The sequence below is a fragment of the Protopterus annectens genome, chromosome 8.part0 (genome assembly GCF_019279795.1).
Source record: "Protopterus annectens isolate FY-2018-M chromosome 8.part0, PAN1.0, whole genome shotgun sequence".
NCBI classification, from domain to species: domain Eukaryota; kingdom Metazoa; phylum Chordata; order Ceratodontiformes; family Protopteridae; genus Protopterus; species Protopterus annectens.
In genome coordinates, this window is record NC_056741.1 from 180,941,380 (window position 1) to 180,959,817 (window position 18,438).

General features: G+C 36.2%; 1 protein-coding gene across 1 annotated transcript in view; it reads right to left on the reverse strand.

The window, feature by feature from the left end:
* Nucleotides 1-18,438, reverse strand: part of LOC122808180 (alpha-2-macroglobulin-like) — a 440,046-nt gene that overhangs the window by 229,349 nt on the left and 192,259 nt on the right. The window contains exon 11 of the mRNA XM_044079148.1: nucleotides 10,219-10,368. Within this exon, the coding sequence (XP_043935083.1) occupies nucleotides 10,219-10,368 (150 nt within the window). The remainder of the gene's footprint in view (nucleotides 1-10,218; nucleotides 10,369-18,438) is intronic.

Consider the following 18,438-nt stretch of genomic DNA (forward strand, 5'->3'; position numbering starts at 1 on the left):
AACCATCGTCTATTACTGCTAGGGGTCTGAATATCTTTCCCAGCCATCTATCAGAAAATATTTGTCCATCTCAATTATTCCACCACTGGGAAAAGTTTAAACACAGAGCAGACATCAGTAGAGCAAAAGCATACTGGCTTATGCCCAATTGCTATTAGGTTTATCCGTAGAACCCGTTTTCTTACCTGATTGCTAAGCAGTACATTAAATGCACTGTTTCTGCTATATCTTGCAATAGGTTACCCAGTCTTCAGTTGAGCATCTGTCCCCTACAGCTATTCTTCCTTGTCACCTTCTATTCCTATACTGTATTTCAAGTTATTTTTCTTTAAAACTATGCAGCTCTGCATAAACAAAGCAAGCAGCAACCCTGTAACCATTCTGATAAAAACAACCAAAAGAAAAAAAAAATGTAACATTCAGTTTTTATTACTATCTAGATCCTTCTCTAAATAAAAGATAAACAATAAAAAAATATTTAACATTCAATTTTGATTACCTTCTAGATCTTTCTCTAAACAAAACAAAAACAACTTCTATATGCTTTCACAATTCGATCAGTCACATCTCACTAGTATCTGAAAACAACCTTTAACAAACTCTGCACAGAATATACCACACAATAATGATATACCTACACATGTCTCTACTACCCCTCACCACAAGGACACACATGACTAACTATCAAACCTGCATCTCTTCAAAAAGGAAATCACCAACCAACTCACACCCCCATACCCCACTCACAACCACACCCTTCTTTTTCATCACACATATACCAGCCAAATCCCTCCAACCTCTTTAGTTCCAAATATGTAAATACTAACCTGAAAACAGTACCCCACCTCCTTATAAACCAATCCAAATCTAAATGGTATTTCCATCTCTAGCACTCAGACACTCATCTGAAACTTAGTGGAGTCGCCCATCCAAACCTAGGCCCTATGACTATGCCACAAATGGCATCAATATCATCCTCAAGTGCAACATCTCTAGCTACAAAGAAATCAGACATAATCCGATTAAGATTACTCTCAGAAGCATTTGGAAAAATCTTCAAGAATTCCAAGCGTACTAGCATTTTACAATTCTGTTATAGATGTAGCCACAGAAACCTGGCTAAAACCTCCTGTAAAAAACAATATCACTCCACCTCCAGGTTATAATATTTGCAGAATTGACAGAACAAATAAACCAGGTGGAGTAGCAATTATATAAAAAAACTCACTAGAACATAGCCTTTACCCACATTTATCAAGGCAGAATACCTCATAGCATATCTGAAACATTACAACAGAAAGGCCATCTGCATCACTGGGCTTTACATTCCACCAGGGCAAAATAATAACACAACAGAACAACTTCTCCACAGGCTAAATAACAGTATACCCCATGAAACCATTATAATTGGTGATCTTAACATAAACTGGGACCCTAAAGACACAAACAACCCATCAATTAATGTATTTGGTTTCTGAGAAATAATAAAAGATACAACCAGGATACATAAACTCACAAAGAATCCATTTTAGACTGGATTTTTACAAGCAAAGCAAGTAACATAAATTCCTCTGCTGCCTCACTGACAGTATCAATGACCATCTACCAGCTTATGCTGACAGAAATCATCACAATATATACAAACCAGTAGCCTACAAACAGGTGCAAAATATAAGATACTTTACTTCAAGAGGTTTCATCCCCACAATCAAGCTCTTCAACTGGAATATCGTACACACCATGTCACATTCAAACTGGAATATCCTACACCCCAGGTCAAAATCAAGCTCTACAACTGGAATATCCTACTCATGATGTCACAGTCAAGCTATACAACTGGAATATCATACACACCAGGTTGCAATCAAGTTCTACAACTGGAATATCCTATACCCCATGTCACAATCAAGCTCTACAACTAGAATATCCTACTCCCCATGTCACAATCAAGCTCTACAACTGGAATATCCTACACACCATGTCACAATCAAGCTCTACAATTGAAATATCCTATACACCAGGTCACAATCAAGCTATACAACTGTAATATCTTATACACCATGTCACAATCAAGCTTTGCAACTGGAATATCCTACACACCAGGTCACAATCAAGCTCTACAACTGGAATATCCTACATACCATGTCACAATCAAGCTCTTCAACTGGGATATCCTACTCACCATGTCACAATCAAGCTCTACAACTGGAATATCCTACATGCCATGTCACAATCAAGCTCTACAACTGGAATAACATACACACCAGGTCACAATCAAGCTCTACAACTGGAATATACTACACCCCAGGTCACAATCAAGCTCTACAACTGGAATATCATACACACCAGGTCACAATCAAGCTCTACAACTGGAATATCCTACACACTATGCCTCTTGGTGATGTTGTAACCCATTTCAATAAAACTTTCCTAAACATCCTCAATAGCCACATACCACTCAAAACTAACAGAGTCAGGTCAAACCCTTCAGCCTGGTTAACAAAAGACACCAGATAAATTCTTCTAGAAAGAGACATAGCATGGGAAATGTGTTCTAAAAACAAAACCCAACCCAACTACCAACACTTTAGATACTTAAAAAAATCTTGTAAAAAAAGTTAATAAACAAGAATAAAATCCTACTTCATCAAACTTCAATATATATATACCAGAACAATCCCAAACTATTAAAGTCCTCCCTAAACAAGCTACTATACCCTTGCCAAACAACTACTCCTACGTGAATAGCCCGTAGCAACCCAAACAATATAGACACCTGGTTCTACTCCTACTTCATAAACTCAATACACTCTCTTACTATACAATGCTCTCCCACCACCCTCAGTACTCCAACCTCTTCTAATAATATTACTATATCCTTCTCTTGCCAACCAGTCCAAACTAGCACCATAAAAATACCTACAAAATCTGAAACCAACAACCATAGCAGCAGACAACCTACCAACAGAGTGCGTAAAATTTGGTTCTGATGCTCTAGTCTTCCCTGTTTCTATACTAACATCTGAATAGGGATATGTGAACAACAAGCCACAAGACGTATCTATAGGAATCCACCAATAAGTGCCAATAACTGCCAGTAAAAGATGTAGTATATGAATAATGTTTTTATTCCTTCCACAAAACACAAGTCGACAGAATCACATCCAAGATGGACTAAAGCCAACAAGTACACATAACATAAAACTGAGAAGCAGCACAAGTAGCATTAATCATCTGTTACCGCTAATTATATATGTGAAATTGAGTAAGTAACCAAGAGGAAAATATACTATACAATCCAGAAAAGTAACATTTACTATATGTTGTCTATGTATGTGAATATGGAGTGTTTCTCCCTGGGACTCTGGTGAAAAACAATATCTCTGCCAGTCAGACTTTCCTGGTCAATAAAGATTAATAAAGAATTCTGGGATCAAAGAAAAGAAAAAAAGCCTTTGTTATTAAACCACAATCACTTGATTTAAATGCTTAGGTAAGAATCATGACTCATCAGTTTTGTTTCTTAAACTCTGGGCACTGGTTTACAAACATAACATTACACATTTTAATATGAATAAAATGTTTTAGTGTTAGCATACACACATTAAAGAGAATCCCAATCCCTACCCCTTTCAGGTGAATCACATCTTTCTTCAAAAGATGTGCTTGGCAAAGGAATTATTGTAAAAATGCAGACTAAGAAACTTATATGTACACAAATACTAGGCATGATTTACCCATGAAAAATTAGGTGAAAGACAATACAGATGAAAGCAGTCTGAGGTATCTGTAAAAATAGAACTCACTAAATCTTTCTGATTTTTTTTAGCAATATCTGATGAAGTCGCACATTGAATTAATGGATTTGATAAGTTCATTATGAACTGCTTGAATATGTTGAGTTTTGCCCTGAGTTTAAAGACTAGATAGAGGAATGTATGAATGAAATGAAGTGAAATCAAGTTCGTTGATGTGGACTGAAATACGGAGGGCCGTAATGGTTCAATAATCAACAAGAGCAGTGATGTTGTAACACTTGCAATAACCAAAGTTAAAGATTTTCATAAAAAGTTGTACTATTCAGTACAGTATAAAAACATATACAATGGCTATGCAAAGCAATATATTTGTTATACTTGCGTAAAAAAATCAATGAAGCACCATAAAGCTCTTGTTGTAGCAGCACAGTCCAAGTCCCACAAAAGTTGCAAAATATTGTTCAAGCCAAGAAACCAGTACCTGGAGCGTAAAGCGCTGAAAACGCTTATTGTAGATGACAAAATTCTAACCCAATAAACACTTGTTGTACTTGCAAATCCTTTCTATAGAACGTCGTGGAGCTCTAGAAAACTGAATAGTCCAAACCTCACACGTATTAATTGCAAAGTGTTATTCGAGCCTGGAAACCAAAAGCTGCAGCGTAAAAATGCTATAACACTGGATGTAACTGACAAATTCTGGCCCAATAACATAAATAAATTTACAGAAGAAGCAGAATTGTTCGACTGAAGATAACACAAAACATTGTCACTTTTGCGTGAAATATAAGTGTTCCAATTCCATAGCGTAAAATAAAATACTTGCAAACAAACGTATCTATCAGTTAAGCGCTTTCAACCATATTAGCTGGTCTTCTTCAGAACTGCAGATAGTAGTCCAAAAGCAGGTTTAAATAACTTTTTTGGCACCAAGAATCTCTTACATCCAGCGTTTTAGCGTTTTTACGCTTCAGCTTTTGGTTTCCAGGCTCGAATAACACTTTGCAATTAATACGTGTGAGGTTTGGACTATTCAGTTTTCTAGAGCTCCACGAAGTTCTATAGAAAGGATTTGCAAGTACAACAAGTGTTTATTGGGTTAGAATTTTGTCATCTACAATAAGCGTTTTCAGCGCTTTACGCTCCAGGTACTGGTTTCTTGGCTCGAACAATATTTTGTAACTTTTGTGGGACTTGGACTGTGATGCTACAACAAGAGCTTTATGGTGCTTCATTGATTTGTTACGCAAGTATAACAAATATATTGCTTTGCATAGCCATTGTATATGTTTTTATACTGTACTGAATAGTACAACTTTTTATGAAAATCTTTAACTTTGGTTATTGCAAGTGTTACAACATTACTGCTCTTGTTGATTATTGAACCAGTACGACCCTCCGTATTTCAGTCCACATCAATGAACTTGATTTCACTTCATTTCATTCATACATTATCAAAAGACTTGTGCTGCTTCTCAGTTTTATGTTATGTGTACTTGTTGGCTTTAGTCCATCTTGGATGTGATTCTGTCGACTTGTGTTTTCTGGAAGGAATAAAAACATTATTCATATACTACATCTTTTACTGGCAGTTATTGGCACTTATTGGTGGATTCCTATAGATACGTCCTGTTTCTATAATAATTAATCAATCCATAACAGAAACCCATGTCGCAGCCATCTGGAAGAAATGTTTCATAATTCCCCTCCACAAAGGTAGAAATTCAAATGACTTATCCAGCTACAGACCAATACCTGTACTACCACCACTATCAAAAATATTAAGAAAAATGTATCTCTACTACCACAAAAAAGCAAATATAGATCAATATGCAGATGATGCAACCTTCATCTGCTCTGCCTTAGCATTATAAATCCTTCAGGAAATCACCTGAGTCTTTTTCATTTGTCAAATCCTAGATAGGCACTGCAGACCTACTGTAAATGCAAAAATGACTAAACTAATGCTCTTTATACCAAAGCAATTGACATGTTGTCTCATCTGGCAATACATAAATGAAACCATGACAAACACCAAATTACTTTGAGTACTCCTAGATAACAAACTCAAATACAACCAAAGTATTCTCCAAACTATCAAAATACGGATACAAACCTAGGATCTCTATATACATCAGATCAAAGTATTACAGTATCTACAAGTAAATCCATAGAAGCAACATACCTACTTCCATCTGTATTGTATGCATCACCTACCTTCACTGTTCTCAACAATACCCTCAAGTTCAAACTTCATGAATGTTGCAATAAAATAGCAAGATTTGCCACATATTTATCATATAAAACCCACAATTGCACAGCCCTAAAGGAACTAAATTGGCATGAACTCCGAATCAGCTAACCTACTTTCAACTCACCACTGTCACAAACTTATCTATAAGCCAGACAGTTGTCCCTCTCCAAAATGCATATTACTACCATATAACATCAATTTCTATGCTCCAATAACAAGTCTCTCAAAGCTGTGATTAACTCAAAAAATTCTGTGAGAAACTTACTCTATTCTCACGGTGTCTCAGAACTGGGGAACTCCTTCCCACTGGAGTTAAAGCTTACAGAAAACAACAAATGCTTTAAAAGTCTGCTAAAATAGCATCTACAAAGTGTTTGGCTCTATTCTTGCTCTACAACCGGATAATTTCTGATCCTAAAGAAAATATACAAACTGTATACCTCTGACAAAATCATAACCATTCTATATTAAATACTCATATAGTGATTATTACATTTTCTTTTCTATATGTTACTGTAAAAATTTAATTGACTATGTCCCTTAACTACCTACTCCTGCTTAATACTTGTTCTCCCTAATCATACCACCCACCATACCTCTCAACCTGTTATAGCAAGAAATCTGGAAAAAGACATAAATAAAAATGGAACAAAGGGTCAAAAATAGTACAATTTTTAAATATTCCTCTTTAGAAAGTTGATAGAATAACAGGTTTTGCACTAGCATGAATTTTCTGAATGGTATAATGTCTGCAACTCAAATGTCTGTCATTATTTTCTAACTTCAATCCTTCCTTAATGATTTGCTGCTTATTTGCCAGAAAAAAACACAATTTTATAAAAATAATGGATTAAAAATACAAGGCGAAAATCTGGACATTCTGCAAAAATCTGTACAGTTCAGAGGTGCATAGGTGTTTGCAAGGCTAATGACCACAAGGGTGTTTGTAAGCCTAGCCATGCTTCCCAAATCTCTGACAAGTTATGATACCCTTGATAAGTTTAAGCATGGGCTTGGGAGATGAACCATTTGCAGGTTACCTGTGTCCATTAAAGACATAGGTGCCAAACCAGAGATGAAAGTCCGGTTTCCCATCCAATTGTCCAAGTTGCACTTGAATTGGGTTAGTGTTCCACAGACAGAGTAGTCTCTGAGATATATACCTATCTCTTCATCAGGTTCTATTTATATCACAGGCAAGGTTTAAGTCTTTAGAATGGGTATTTCTGGCTGTTTGTTTTTTTTTTTTTTTTTTTTTGGATATGCAGGAGGTGCATCAGAGTGGGGTCTGATGATGCCTTGTATGCCAGGCATAGATCTCCCCTCAAAAGCCTGTAGAAGACAGACTACAGGGATAGGGCCTTGAGGCGGTCTGCATAGGACATATTACTTATGCTCAGTATTCTTTTAGTGAGAAACCTCTGTGGACATTCCAGTTGTTGGATATGCCTGGTTAGGTACATACCAAAGGGGGCATTGTAATCAATGATAAGTCTGATGAATGCCAAATATAGTAGAACAATAACTTCCATTGACTTAGATGCCATACCTTTGTTTATAAGTTGCACAGCATTGAATGATTTCCTCACCACTGTAGACACGTGATGATCAAAGGCTAGATTTCTATGTATGTATGTCCCTAAGTCCCTGACTACTGGGTCAACTCTAAAGGGTGTGTTGTCAATATGATAGTTACCAGGGATGGATGACTTCCCAAAGGATACTATCATGCATTACTTGACATTTAGTTTTAGTCCATGGCTCTGACATCAGTTGCATGTCTGTGTTAGACCCTCCTGGAGAACATTTGTGTCAGTGGGAGATTCAATGACAGCTCCTAATTTGCACTCATCTGCAAATGTAGTCAGTCAGAAACCATTGACATTAGCTTTGACCTCTGAGAAGCAAATGCCAAAAAGAAGTGGTTCAAGGACTGATCCCTGAGCGACACCACTTGTGTCTGGCCTCTTTGTAGAGGTGGACTCCCCAGTTCTAACTTCCTGGGTCCTGTCTGTGAGCCAGTTGGCTATCCACTGGGTGACATACAGATTTACACCTAACCTCCTGAGTTTGTCAACAATGTCCGAATGGGGTATTGTGTCAAATGCCTTGGCCAGGTCAAGGTAGGCAGTGTAAACAATTTTGCCCTCATCAATTGCTTTGGTGACCTTCTCAGTGAAGTCCACCAGGTTGAGTAGACATGATCTGCCCTTAACGAAACCAAACTGGATCGGGTCCAATGTCTGTAGGTTGACTATATCTCTATTGATCATCTCATCAGTTGACAGGTAAGACTACCACTTACTAATTTAACTAGTTATATCCCTTAACTACCTACTGTTTCTTAATCATCATTCTTCCTCATTGTACCATGACTTACTAATTTAACTGGTTATATCCCTTAACTACCTTCTCCTACTTAATCCTGATTCTTCATCATTGCAGCAATGTTTACTAATTTTAACCCAAATGTCCATCTTTGTCTTCACTTGTTTTTCTTTGCATTTCTGTCTCCTACATCTCTATACAAATCACAAGCTAGCTCTTATTTTGCATTCTTCCTATAGTCACAACTGTTATGGTGCAAAGTTAGCATTAAGCGAAAAACAGTCCCCTGCACGGAGAAAATTGCACGGCCAGAAAAGATACTCAGGAAAAATAATAAAGCCAGCAACTGAATGGTGTGATGAATGAAATGATCACACTGAAGAAGGCTAAACTGAAGAAGGTTAAGCTAAATCTATGCCGAAACCGGTCTGTGAGATTGAAGTCTGACTGATGTTTGACCAATAAACTACTTTTTCACAGCCATTCAGCTGCTGGCTTTATTATTTTTCCTGAGCAAAGTTAGCATTAATCATCTGTTACCGCTAATTATATATGAGAAATTGAGTAAGTAACCAAGAGGAAAATATACTATACAATCCAGAAAAGTAACATTTACTATATGTTGTCTATGTATGTGAATATGGAGTGTTTCTCCCTGGGACTCTGGTGAAAAACAATATCTCTGCCAGTCAGACTTTCCTGGTCAATAAAGATTAATAAAGAATTCTGGGATCAAAGAAAAGAAAAAAAGCCTTTGTTATTAAACCACAATCACTTGATTTAAATGCTTAGGTAAGAATCATGACTCATCAGTTTTGTTTCTTAAACTCTGGACACTGGTTTACAAACATAACATTACACATTTTAATATGAATAAAATGTTTTAGTGTTAGCATACACACATTAAAGAGAATCCCAATCCCTACCCCTTTCAGGTGAATCACATCTTTCTTCAAAAAGATGTGCTTGGCAAAGGAATTATTGTAAAAATGCAGACTAAGAAACTTATATGTACACAAATACTAGGCATGATTTACCCATGAAAAATAAGGTGAAAGACAATACAGATGAAAGCAGTCTGAGGTATCTGTAAAAATAGAACTCACTAAATCTTTCTGATTTTTTTTAGCAATATCTGATGAAGTCGCACATTGAATTAATGGATTTGATAAGTTCATTATGAACTGCTTGAATATGTTGAGTTTTGCCCTGAGTTTAAAGACTAGATAGAGGAATAATGTATCCTTCCTACACCATTAAAAAACACTTTTATAAGAGTGGCTTCTTTAATTAAGACAAGAAAAGTAGCTCATTAATCGAAAACCAAATGCTCATATCTATTAACATGTGGGGATAGTGAAAGCCTGTATAATTTTGCCAAGAGCATCCTTACTATTGTGATATTTATTTGAAGTTGTACATTGCCAGCTTAAAATCACTTTATTCAATGCATATTCACAAAAAAAAAAAAAAAAAAAAAAACTCAAGAGACCTTTAAGTAATTTATAAACATGAAACAACAAAGATATACCTAAAACCACACCTACCACTTCTGGGCCTAGTATGTTAACCACTGTGTTGCAGTTCTTTCTGTTACTAAAACAGTAAACAGAAATAAATTACTGACCTAGAGAACAAAATGGGAAGCTGCACAGAAATCCAGGTAAAAGTGGGAAATGGAATTTCCACTGATCTAGAATATTAACCAACATATATACTATAAAGCCAGACGAGATTTATCCACATATTTGTCTTTAAGTTTCTTAAAGTTATCATTGATATTAAGTCGCTATTTTCTATTAATTTGAAAGCATTCTCATGTATTATTATAGTTTTCTGCAGTTACATGGCATAACAAAATACAAGTGTAATACTTACAAAATCAGCTGTGATATCCATTTCAGGCTTCAAAAGAAAGATGCTTCTATCAATAGCTCGCAGAGCACATAAAGAGTTTGGAGCTGCTTGAATAGTGAGTGACACATTGGATCCAGGCAGGACTTTATTCTTAGAGAACTTCAGATACACCTATTTAGCAAAAAAGGATTGAACACTAAATTAAGAGGCAGTTGTAGTTACCTTTTTTCTATGATAAAAAGAAAGACAGCTTTTTCAGGATTTGCATTGTAAAAAAGAAAGACAGCTTTTCCAGGATTTGCATTGTAAGGGAAGCTTAATATAATGTAATTTAATATTTTTAATTAAAAATCAACAGAAAAGTTTCTTGTGCTATAATTTGGAGTTCATATTAATAATTTCTTTTCATTTCTGATGCTCTCCAGTCCGAGAAAAGTAAAGCATTCCACCAAATGTACTACTAAAATGTGCTGAAGCATTACACCATTAAATTATGCTGTGACATGTACTTATGGAAATAAATAAGAAAGAAGCTTATTTTTTTGTTGAAATCATCATGAATCATGGAGTGTCCATGAATTACACAGGCTCCGGCTGGGGGGGGGGGGTATTTTTTTAATTGCAGCACTACTTGACATAAGCAAGGTTATCACATCTTGGAGGGTGATGTATTTTTAAACTCTCAGAAGTAGCACCCATCAGCTGTTGCAAATAACAGAGGTGATGTGTTTATTCAAACTACTAAAATTTGTGGAACTGGGAATGGTACAACAGCATACATACCTCTCAACTGTCCAGATTTTTGCAGAATTTCTAGATTTTTGTTTCATATTTATGGCCTGTTCTTTATAAAATTTGTGGTTTTCTAGCAAAACACTGAAGATTGAGGTCATTAAATAATGACATGCATTTGAGTTTCACACTATATATCCTTCACAAAAGGCATGATAACACAAATCCTCTTTCTCTAGCAACTATTTAAATTGGGTCTATATTAGAACATCGATGTTTCACAACTTCGAATATTCTAATATTGACCCCTATTCAGCGAACGCTGCAAAGCTGCAGAAAACCAATTTTTTTTCTAGGGAAAGAATTCACTTGTCCGTTTCTGTCGCATTGCTATTTTCAGCACTGTGGAGGAAAGGTACAGGTCGTGTTCAGGTAAGTGTGCAATTGTGTGGATGTGAGGGTTTGGACGGGTTAGATGAGTTAGGGTTAGTAACCAAGAAAAGGTGAGGCTGGGTGCCTGAGGATACCAGTAACCACCAAAACACAGTAACAGGCAACACCAAGAGGCTTACAAAGTACCAGTACAGGCAATGGCTCAAAGGAAATAAATGGCTGTTTCCTTCGAACCATTGCCTGTACTGGTATTTTGTCAGCCTCTTGGTGGTGCATGTAACTGTGTTTTTGGTGAGTTAGAGTTAGGGTGATGGTCAGGTAAGTATGCAATTATGTAGACATGAGGGTTAGGGTGGGTTAGGAGAGTTAGGGTTAGGGTGCAGGTGAGGTGAGTGTGCGATAGTGACGGACCTTAGGGTTAGGGTTTGGGTTAAGGTAAGTGGATAGTTAGTGGTGTATGTACAGTTTAGTGTAGGGTTTGATGTAAGATTTTAGGTGTATGTGTGTGGATTGCTGTTTGTTTGGTGTGCTTGTGTTCTGTGTATGTGTTTCAGAACAGCAAATTGTTTCCCTAGGAAAAAATTTGCTGTTCTGCATGTTCAATGTTGTCAGTGTTCACTGAATAGGGATTAATATTAGAACATTTGAATTAAATTTATAAGAACAATATTTAAAATCTGTCAATAAGTTTGACCTTTTGTCACTTTATTGTTTTAGGCTTTGTCAAGATTTGTTGCATTAAGAAGGTGAGAAGTATGGCATTTAATGTGATCACCAATTTCAAGTTCTATATAGATTATGTGCCTGTTCAAAAAGTCTCTGTCAGTATACACTTAATTCCTATAAAATCATGACTGTATTCAAATTTTTGTGTATGTGTGTATATATAGCTATAGGTTTACTTCACATAACCGAAATCCCATTTCACTGATATTCATTTCAATGAGACCAAATCACCTAAAGTTCAAAACACTGACAACTCATTTCTCTGAATCTCATTTCACCGACAGGTTAAAATGTTAAATTTCACAAGACTACACGGGAACCCAAACAAAAACAAACCCACAAACTAATGGCTAATTCTATCCACAGCTTAAAAACTACTTATATATCATTGTAACAAAAAACAAACAATATAAAACCAAACTAAATGGGGGGATACACCCCCCACACCCCCTAACTATATATAGTAACTCCAGGTCGCACTACAATGGGAACAGGGCATATACCTTTTACTTGCCTCACAGTACTCTATACACTGCCACATCAAGTCTATAGCTTATAATTCAGTGAAATGAGATTCAGTGAAATGAGATGTTAGAGTTGTGAACTTTAGGTGATTTGGTCTTAGTGAAATGAATGTCAGTGAAATGGGATTTCGATGAAGTGAAGTAGACCCATATATATATGACTATATGAATATGATGAATGAATAGAATGAGAGAGAAAGAAGGTTGGATGATGTGGGGATAGTGAATCAGGAAGTGAAACAGATTAGCAAGGAGGAAGTAAGGTCAGCTATGAAGAGCTATGAAGAGGATGAAGAATGGAAAGGCTGTTGGCCCAGATGACATACCAGTGGAAGCATGGAGGTGCTTAGGAGAAATGGCAGTGAAATTTTTAACTAGATTGTTTAATGAAATTTTGGAAAGACAGAGGATGCCTGAGGAGTGGAGAAAAAGGGTTTTGGTACCTATCTTTAAGAATAAGGGTGATGTTCAGAGCTGCAGTAACTCCAGAGGGATAAAATTGATCAGTCACAGCTTGAAGTTATGGGAAAGAGTAATGGAAGCTAGGTTAAGAAGGGAGGTGATGATTAGTGATCATCAGTATGGTTCCATGCCAAGAAAGAGCACTACAGATGCAATATTTGTCATACAACCTATTCACTGAAAGGAAAATCAGGTAGAGTTTTTGGTTGATTTCCTCTCATCAAATTCTGATGCATGTTTTTCATTAAGACAATCAAACAATTAGAAAAGGAAATGCCTTCTTTGCTGCACTGTTTTACAATCTTGGGGGTTGTCATCTACTTACCTCTACTTTTTCGAAGTGACTGAAAACTTTCAGCGTTCTGTGGATTCTTTCTGGGCTGTTCTTTTAAGGGCAAAGGTTAAGAAACTGTAATTCTATTTTTTTTTAATTTATTGTCAGCAAAGAGCCATGGTGGTACAGCAGTAGTGTTGTCGCCTCACAGCAAGAGGTTCTCCCATTCGATTCTTGGCTGGAGCGCCTTCTGTGTGGAGTCCGCATGCCCTCCCTATGGTTGGGTGACATTCGAAATACATCCATGAATGGTTGTGCCTTCGTTAAAGATTGGAAGTCGGGCTGGCAACTCGGCACCATAAAAAAATCTACTACCAATCAATATTTAATACACCGGTTAATAAACTGTATTTTTATTTCTTTATTTTTCTGATCGTCAGCACAGAAAGTATGTGCTGTATAAAGGGGACCTGTGTCTTCCTACTGGTGCTGTATGCTTTTGAAAGAAAAGCTCCACTTTAGTTACAAGAGAAGGATATTTCCTTCTATGAGTGTGAAGGCATTTGGCATGCTGTAGAGTATTTCCTGGCTGTTATTTAGGAATATAGACTAAGAAACTGTAATTATTTTTTTTTTTGCTGATTTTTCAGCACAGACATTATATGGTGTGTTAATGGGGTATGTATCTTTCTGCTGCACCTGTGTGCTTTTGATATAACAGCTCTGCTCAGGAGCAGATGTGAGTTTAGCAATGAGGGGCAATGACTCACTTTACTTGCACTTAGGGAAGGAAGGATATATACAGTTTAGTTTTAATTAACCATTATATTAGCTATTCCTATGGATTGGGTTGAAGAGTTTTGTTTAAAAAAGTTAGTCTCAGAGGACTATCTAATTAAGTGTTCTAATTGTAATATGTATGGCATAAGTCCTTTATAGATTGCAGCTGGTAACATCAATTGACATAGATGTTCAACAGATTTGATAAGTGAATGTGGTGGCAGTAAGAGTGATAATTTAACTTGAATTTAACTTGTGAGACTCTGTTTCTATTGGTTAAGATTTAAACAAAAATACTCCCGTCAGACTATTAACAGCTGTTGAAAATTGCTGCTCAGTCTATTAGTAATTGTTGAAATAGTGCCATTCAACCTGATTTTGGGGTCTTGGTTAATAGTTCATATTTTTTAGATAATGGTACCTAGAACACTGGAATAGTTTAAAGAGTCAAGTAGGTATGGAAAGTTGTTCTTCCAAATCATTTTTACATATAACCAAATCATACAACCCAAGACATTGGTCTAGTTATGTAACTGTAAGGGTAACTAAAGGCATGGTATGTTAGGCTATTTCTAAAAATAATGCAGTGGAAGGAGAATGGTGAGTATGCTCTGATATCCAGAAAAAGAAAAATCAGTTAAGTGCTACTATAGCACGAGATACAACTTTAACAAATGTTAAGCACCTCCTGCTTTACTTGTCAGGCACTAGACAGTCACATCTGCCAGTACTGACCAGCAAAGACTGAAGCAGAATAATAACAGAACCTGATTTGTTTCTGCCTTCTGTAAGTATCAGTGATGTGTCCCTGTCTTCCTGTTATTAATTGCTATAATAACATGATTTGTGTATGCCTACGTTTTATGAAGGTTATGAAATCTGAAACTAAGTGTATGTCATTATTTTGTGAATTCAGTCCTCAGTAGTTTGTCACAAAACTACAGATTTTATGAGGAACCGACAAAACATATCAGGCAAAAATCATGACATTCTGAGAAATGCTGGACAGTAGACAGGCAGGGAAAGTTGGGTATAAATGAACAATGCACATCTCCAAACTCATAATTAAAACCAGACCAAGTTTCCGAAACTGGAAAGGCTTGAATGGAAAGCCACAAAACAAAACGAACAACGTATTTCTTTTTTTCCAAAAATAGAAACCGTTTTAATGAAACACCATAAAATAAAAATAAAAATAAAAATAGGTAATTAACTTAGCGCTTTCACATGTATTTCAAAAAATTAGGCTTCATCAGAGATAATCCATTACAATTATTAAATGCTCTAAAGTGCTTTTAAACCATAAACGTCATGTACACACCTCCAATTCCAACCAATCAAGAGCTATTGAAATCATGGATGCTTTAAAACCATTCACATTTTTAAAATTCTTTTAAACACACTACTAGAAGATACATTATCATTAAGTGTGTGAGCGCGCATGCGTGTGTGTGTGTATGTGTGCGCGCGTGTGTGTGTGTGTGTGTGTGTGTGTGTGTGTGCGTGTGTGTGTGTGTGCATGTGTGTGTGTGTGTGTGTGTGTGTGTGTGTGTGTGTGTGTGTGTGTGTGTGTGTGTGTGTGTGTGTGTGTGTGTGTGTGTGTGTGTGTGTGTGTGTGTGTGTGTGTGTGTGTGTGTGTGTGTGTGCATGTGTGTGTGTGTGTGTGCATGTGTGTGTGTGTGTGTGTGTGTGTGTGTGTGTGTGTGTGTGTGTGTGTGTGTGTGTGTGTGTGTGTGTGTGTGTGTGTGTGTGTGTGTGTGTGTGTGCATGTGTGTGTGTGTGTGTGTGTGCGTGTGTGTGTGTGTGTGTGTGTGTGTGTGTGTGTGTGTGTGTGTGTGTGTGTGTGTGTGTATGTGTGTGTGTGTGTCTGTGTGCATGTGTGCGTGTGCATGTGTGTGTGTGTGTGTGTGTGTGTGTGTGTGTGTGTGTGTGTGTGTGTGTGTGTGTGTGTGTGTGTGTGTGTGTATGTTTTCTCTGTCAGTAGTAGTGCACAGAGTAGATAAAGCTCCATGCACTACAAAGAATTATAATTACTTTCCTTGATCATAACCTTTAATTATGTGTTTTCAACATAGGTGCCAATATTCATCTCTTGAGCTTCGACCTTGAGGTGAATTTCTTGACCTCTTTGTCTTTAAAACATAATAAGCAGGTTATGATTGGCAGCCCACTCGTAATCCTCTATATTAATTTAAACAATACATGTCTATGTGTGAGGTGGATGAAGTGGATAACTATCAGAGGGATAAGAGAATATGTAAGAGATAGTTAAAAGAAAGAGCTGTAAGAGGGCTCTTAGAGGTAACTACTAAACTAACTAGTAATACAACTAGCAAGTTAGGTTTAAGTGATCTCAGTGGTAATTCTTATACAAATACCTTGGCAGAGAAAAACAAACAAATACTAATTATAGGTGATTCATTGATAAGAAGTATAAAGAACAATATCCCAAGCATTCAAAGAAAACAGATGTCAGTGTCTTGTGTGGGTGATGTAAACTGCAAGGATGTAAGTGACACTGTTAGGCAATTATGTAACAGTCACTTACAATAACATGTAGTTATTATATAGGATGTAACTAAAACCAAAACGTCGGAACTCAATAGGAATGAAGGTTCCATAAGGACGTTAATAAATATAAATAAAGCAATCCAAAGTGTATATAACATCCACAGGACCACCACGGCAGCAAAAATTGAAGATATGTATGTTAAACGATAACAGTTCTCAGAAACTTCTCCCAGTCAATAACTGCAACAGTACAAAGCATATATTCTGATTTTATTGATAACAAAGTAAGGGCTTTCACCACTAGGGCTTCATCAGACTTTACAAAACTATGCAAGATAGCGTTTAAAATACCCTCCAACTGATTAAAAAACATGACATCACTTCCTAGAAAATTAATTAGTTACTCACATCTTAAAGCCATATACGTAAAAACAAAAACACCATAAAGCTTTACAACAAAAATGGTGTCTCATCAAAATGCAGATGCACAGCACCAAAGAAAATTGCATAAAATTAAACGCTTAGAACATTTTCCTATAAAATACATGTTCACTCAACCCATCGCATATATATATATTAGGCAAGTCCATAAAATGCACAAAGATAATATGACTAGTTAACATTGTATAAACAGATAATCTATACATTTTTACGTTAAAATCAGTTAATATAAAATAAGTGTGTATATAACAAATATAATATATACTCATAAATAAATAGAAATATTATAGTAAGCAGAAATAAATATATGTAAAATATTATATTAAATTACCCTTGCAACTAGTGACAGAATCAAATCTCCTTCACTTATTCTTGTATACATTCAGTCTCCTATTACTTAAGATATGTTTTAAAGGAATTTTATCATTTATACCAGGTTTTCTATCAGCTCTAAATTTAATTATCCACTTTATCTCACAACGTTCAGTGAAATTATTAATGTTACCTCCACGGGTACTAGGGTGAATGACTTGTAACACAGAAAATTTAGATTGATGTGTGGAATCTGTAGAACCAACATGTCTAGCAAGAGCATTGTGTTCATTTCCCAACTTTATACAATACTTATTATACAATAATTATGTTCTCTAATTCTTTCTCTTAATCTTCTATTTGTTTTCCCTATATAGAATGTGGTGCACATGATGCACCGAGCTAAATATATCACATTCTGTGTCTGACAATCAGCTGTAACTGTAAGGGAATAAACACATTGGGTGACCAGATGTACAAATACCTTAATTTCATCTATAAACCCACATTGGTTACACCTTAAACAAGGTGTCGTGCCAAAATATGGCTCCTTACCATCCAAGTCAGAGACTCGCCTGGGATGGCAGAGTATTTGATTAAGATTTCTCTTGTTTTTAAAGATGAATTTAGGTTATTCTCCTATGATGTCCCTTATGTTCTCATCTATCAATAATATTCCCCAGTGTTTCTTAAAGATGTCAGTTATTAAATCAATATCAGAACTAAAGTGCATAGGAACCTTGACAGTAGGAATGTTTTGAGAATCAATTATACTATTCATAGTATTAATTGGGTGATCAGAGAAATAAGGACTAGCTGTAGTTAGTCTAAGGGATCTAGTAGTGGAAATTGCTTCATTAATTTCCTTAACATTGTAGCCTCTATTCAGAAGTTTACATTTTAAATCATCCAGCTCTTTATTGTATCCTGCTTCCAGTGGATTAAGTCTGGAAGCTCTCATGGTCTGCCCTCTGACCACATTCCTAAAAACATGTCTAGGGTGCATGCTAGTTCTGTGAAGTAAGGTGTTCTGGAAACATGCTTTTCTATGTATTCCAGTAGTAACTAATCCATTATCAAGCCTTT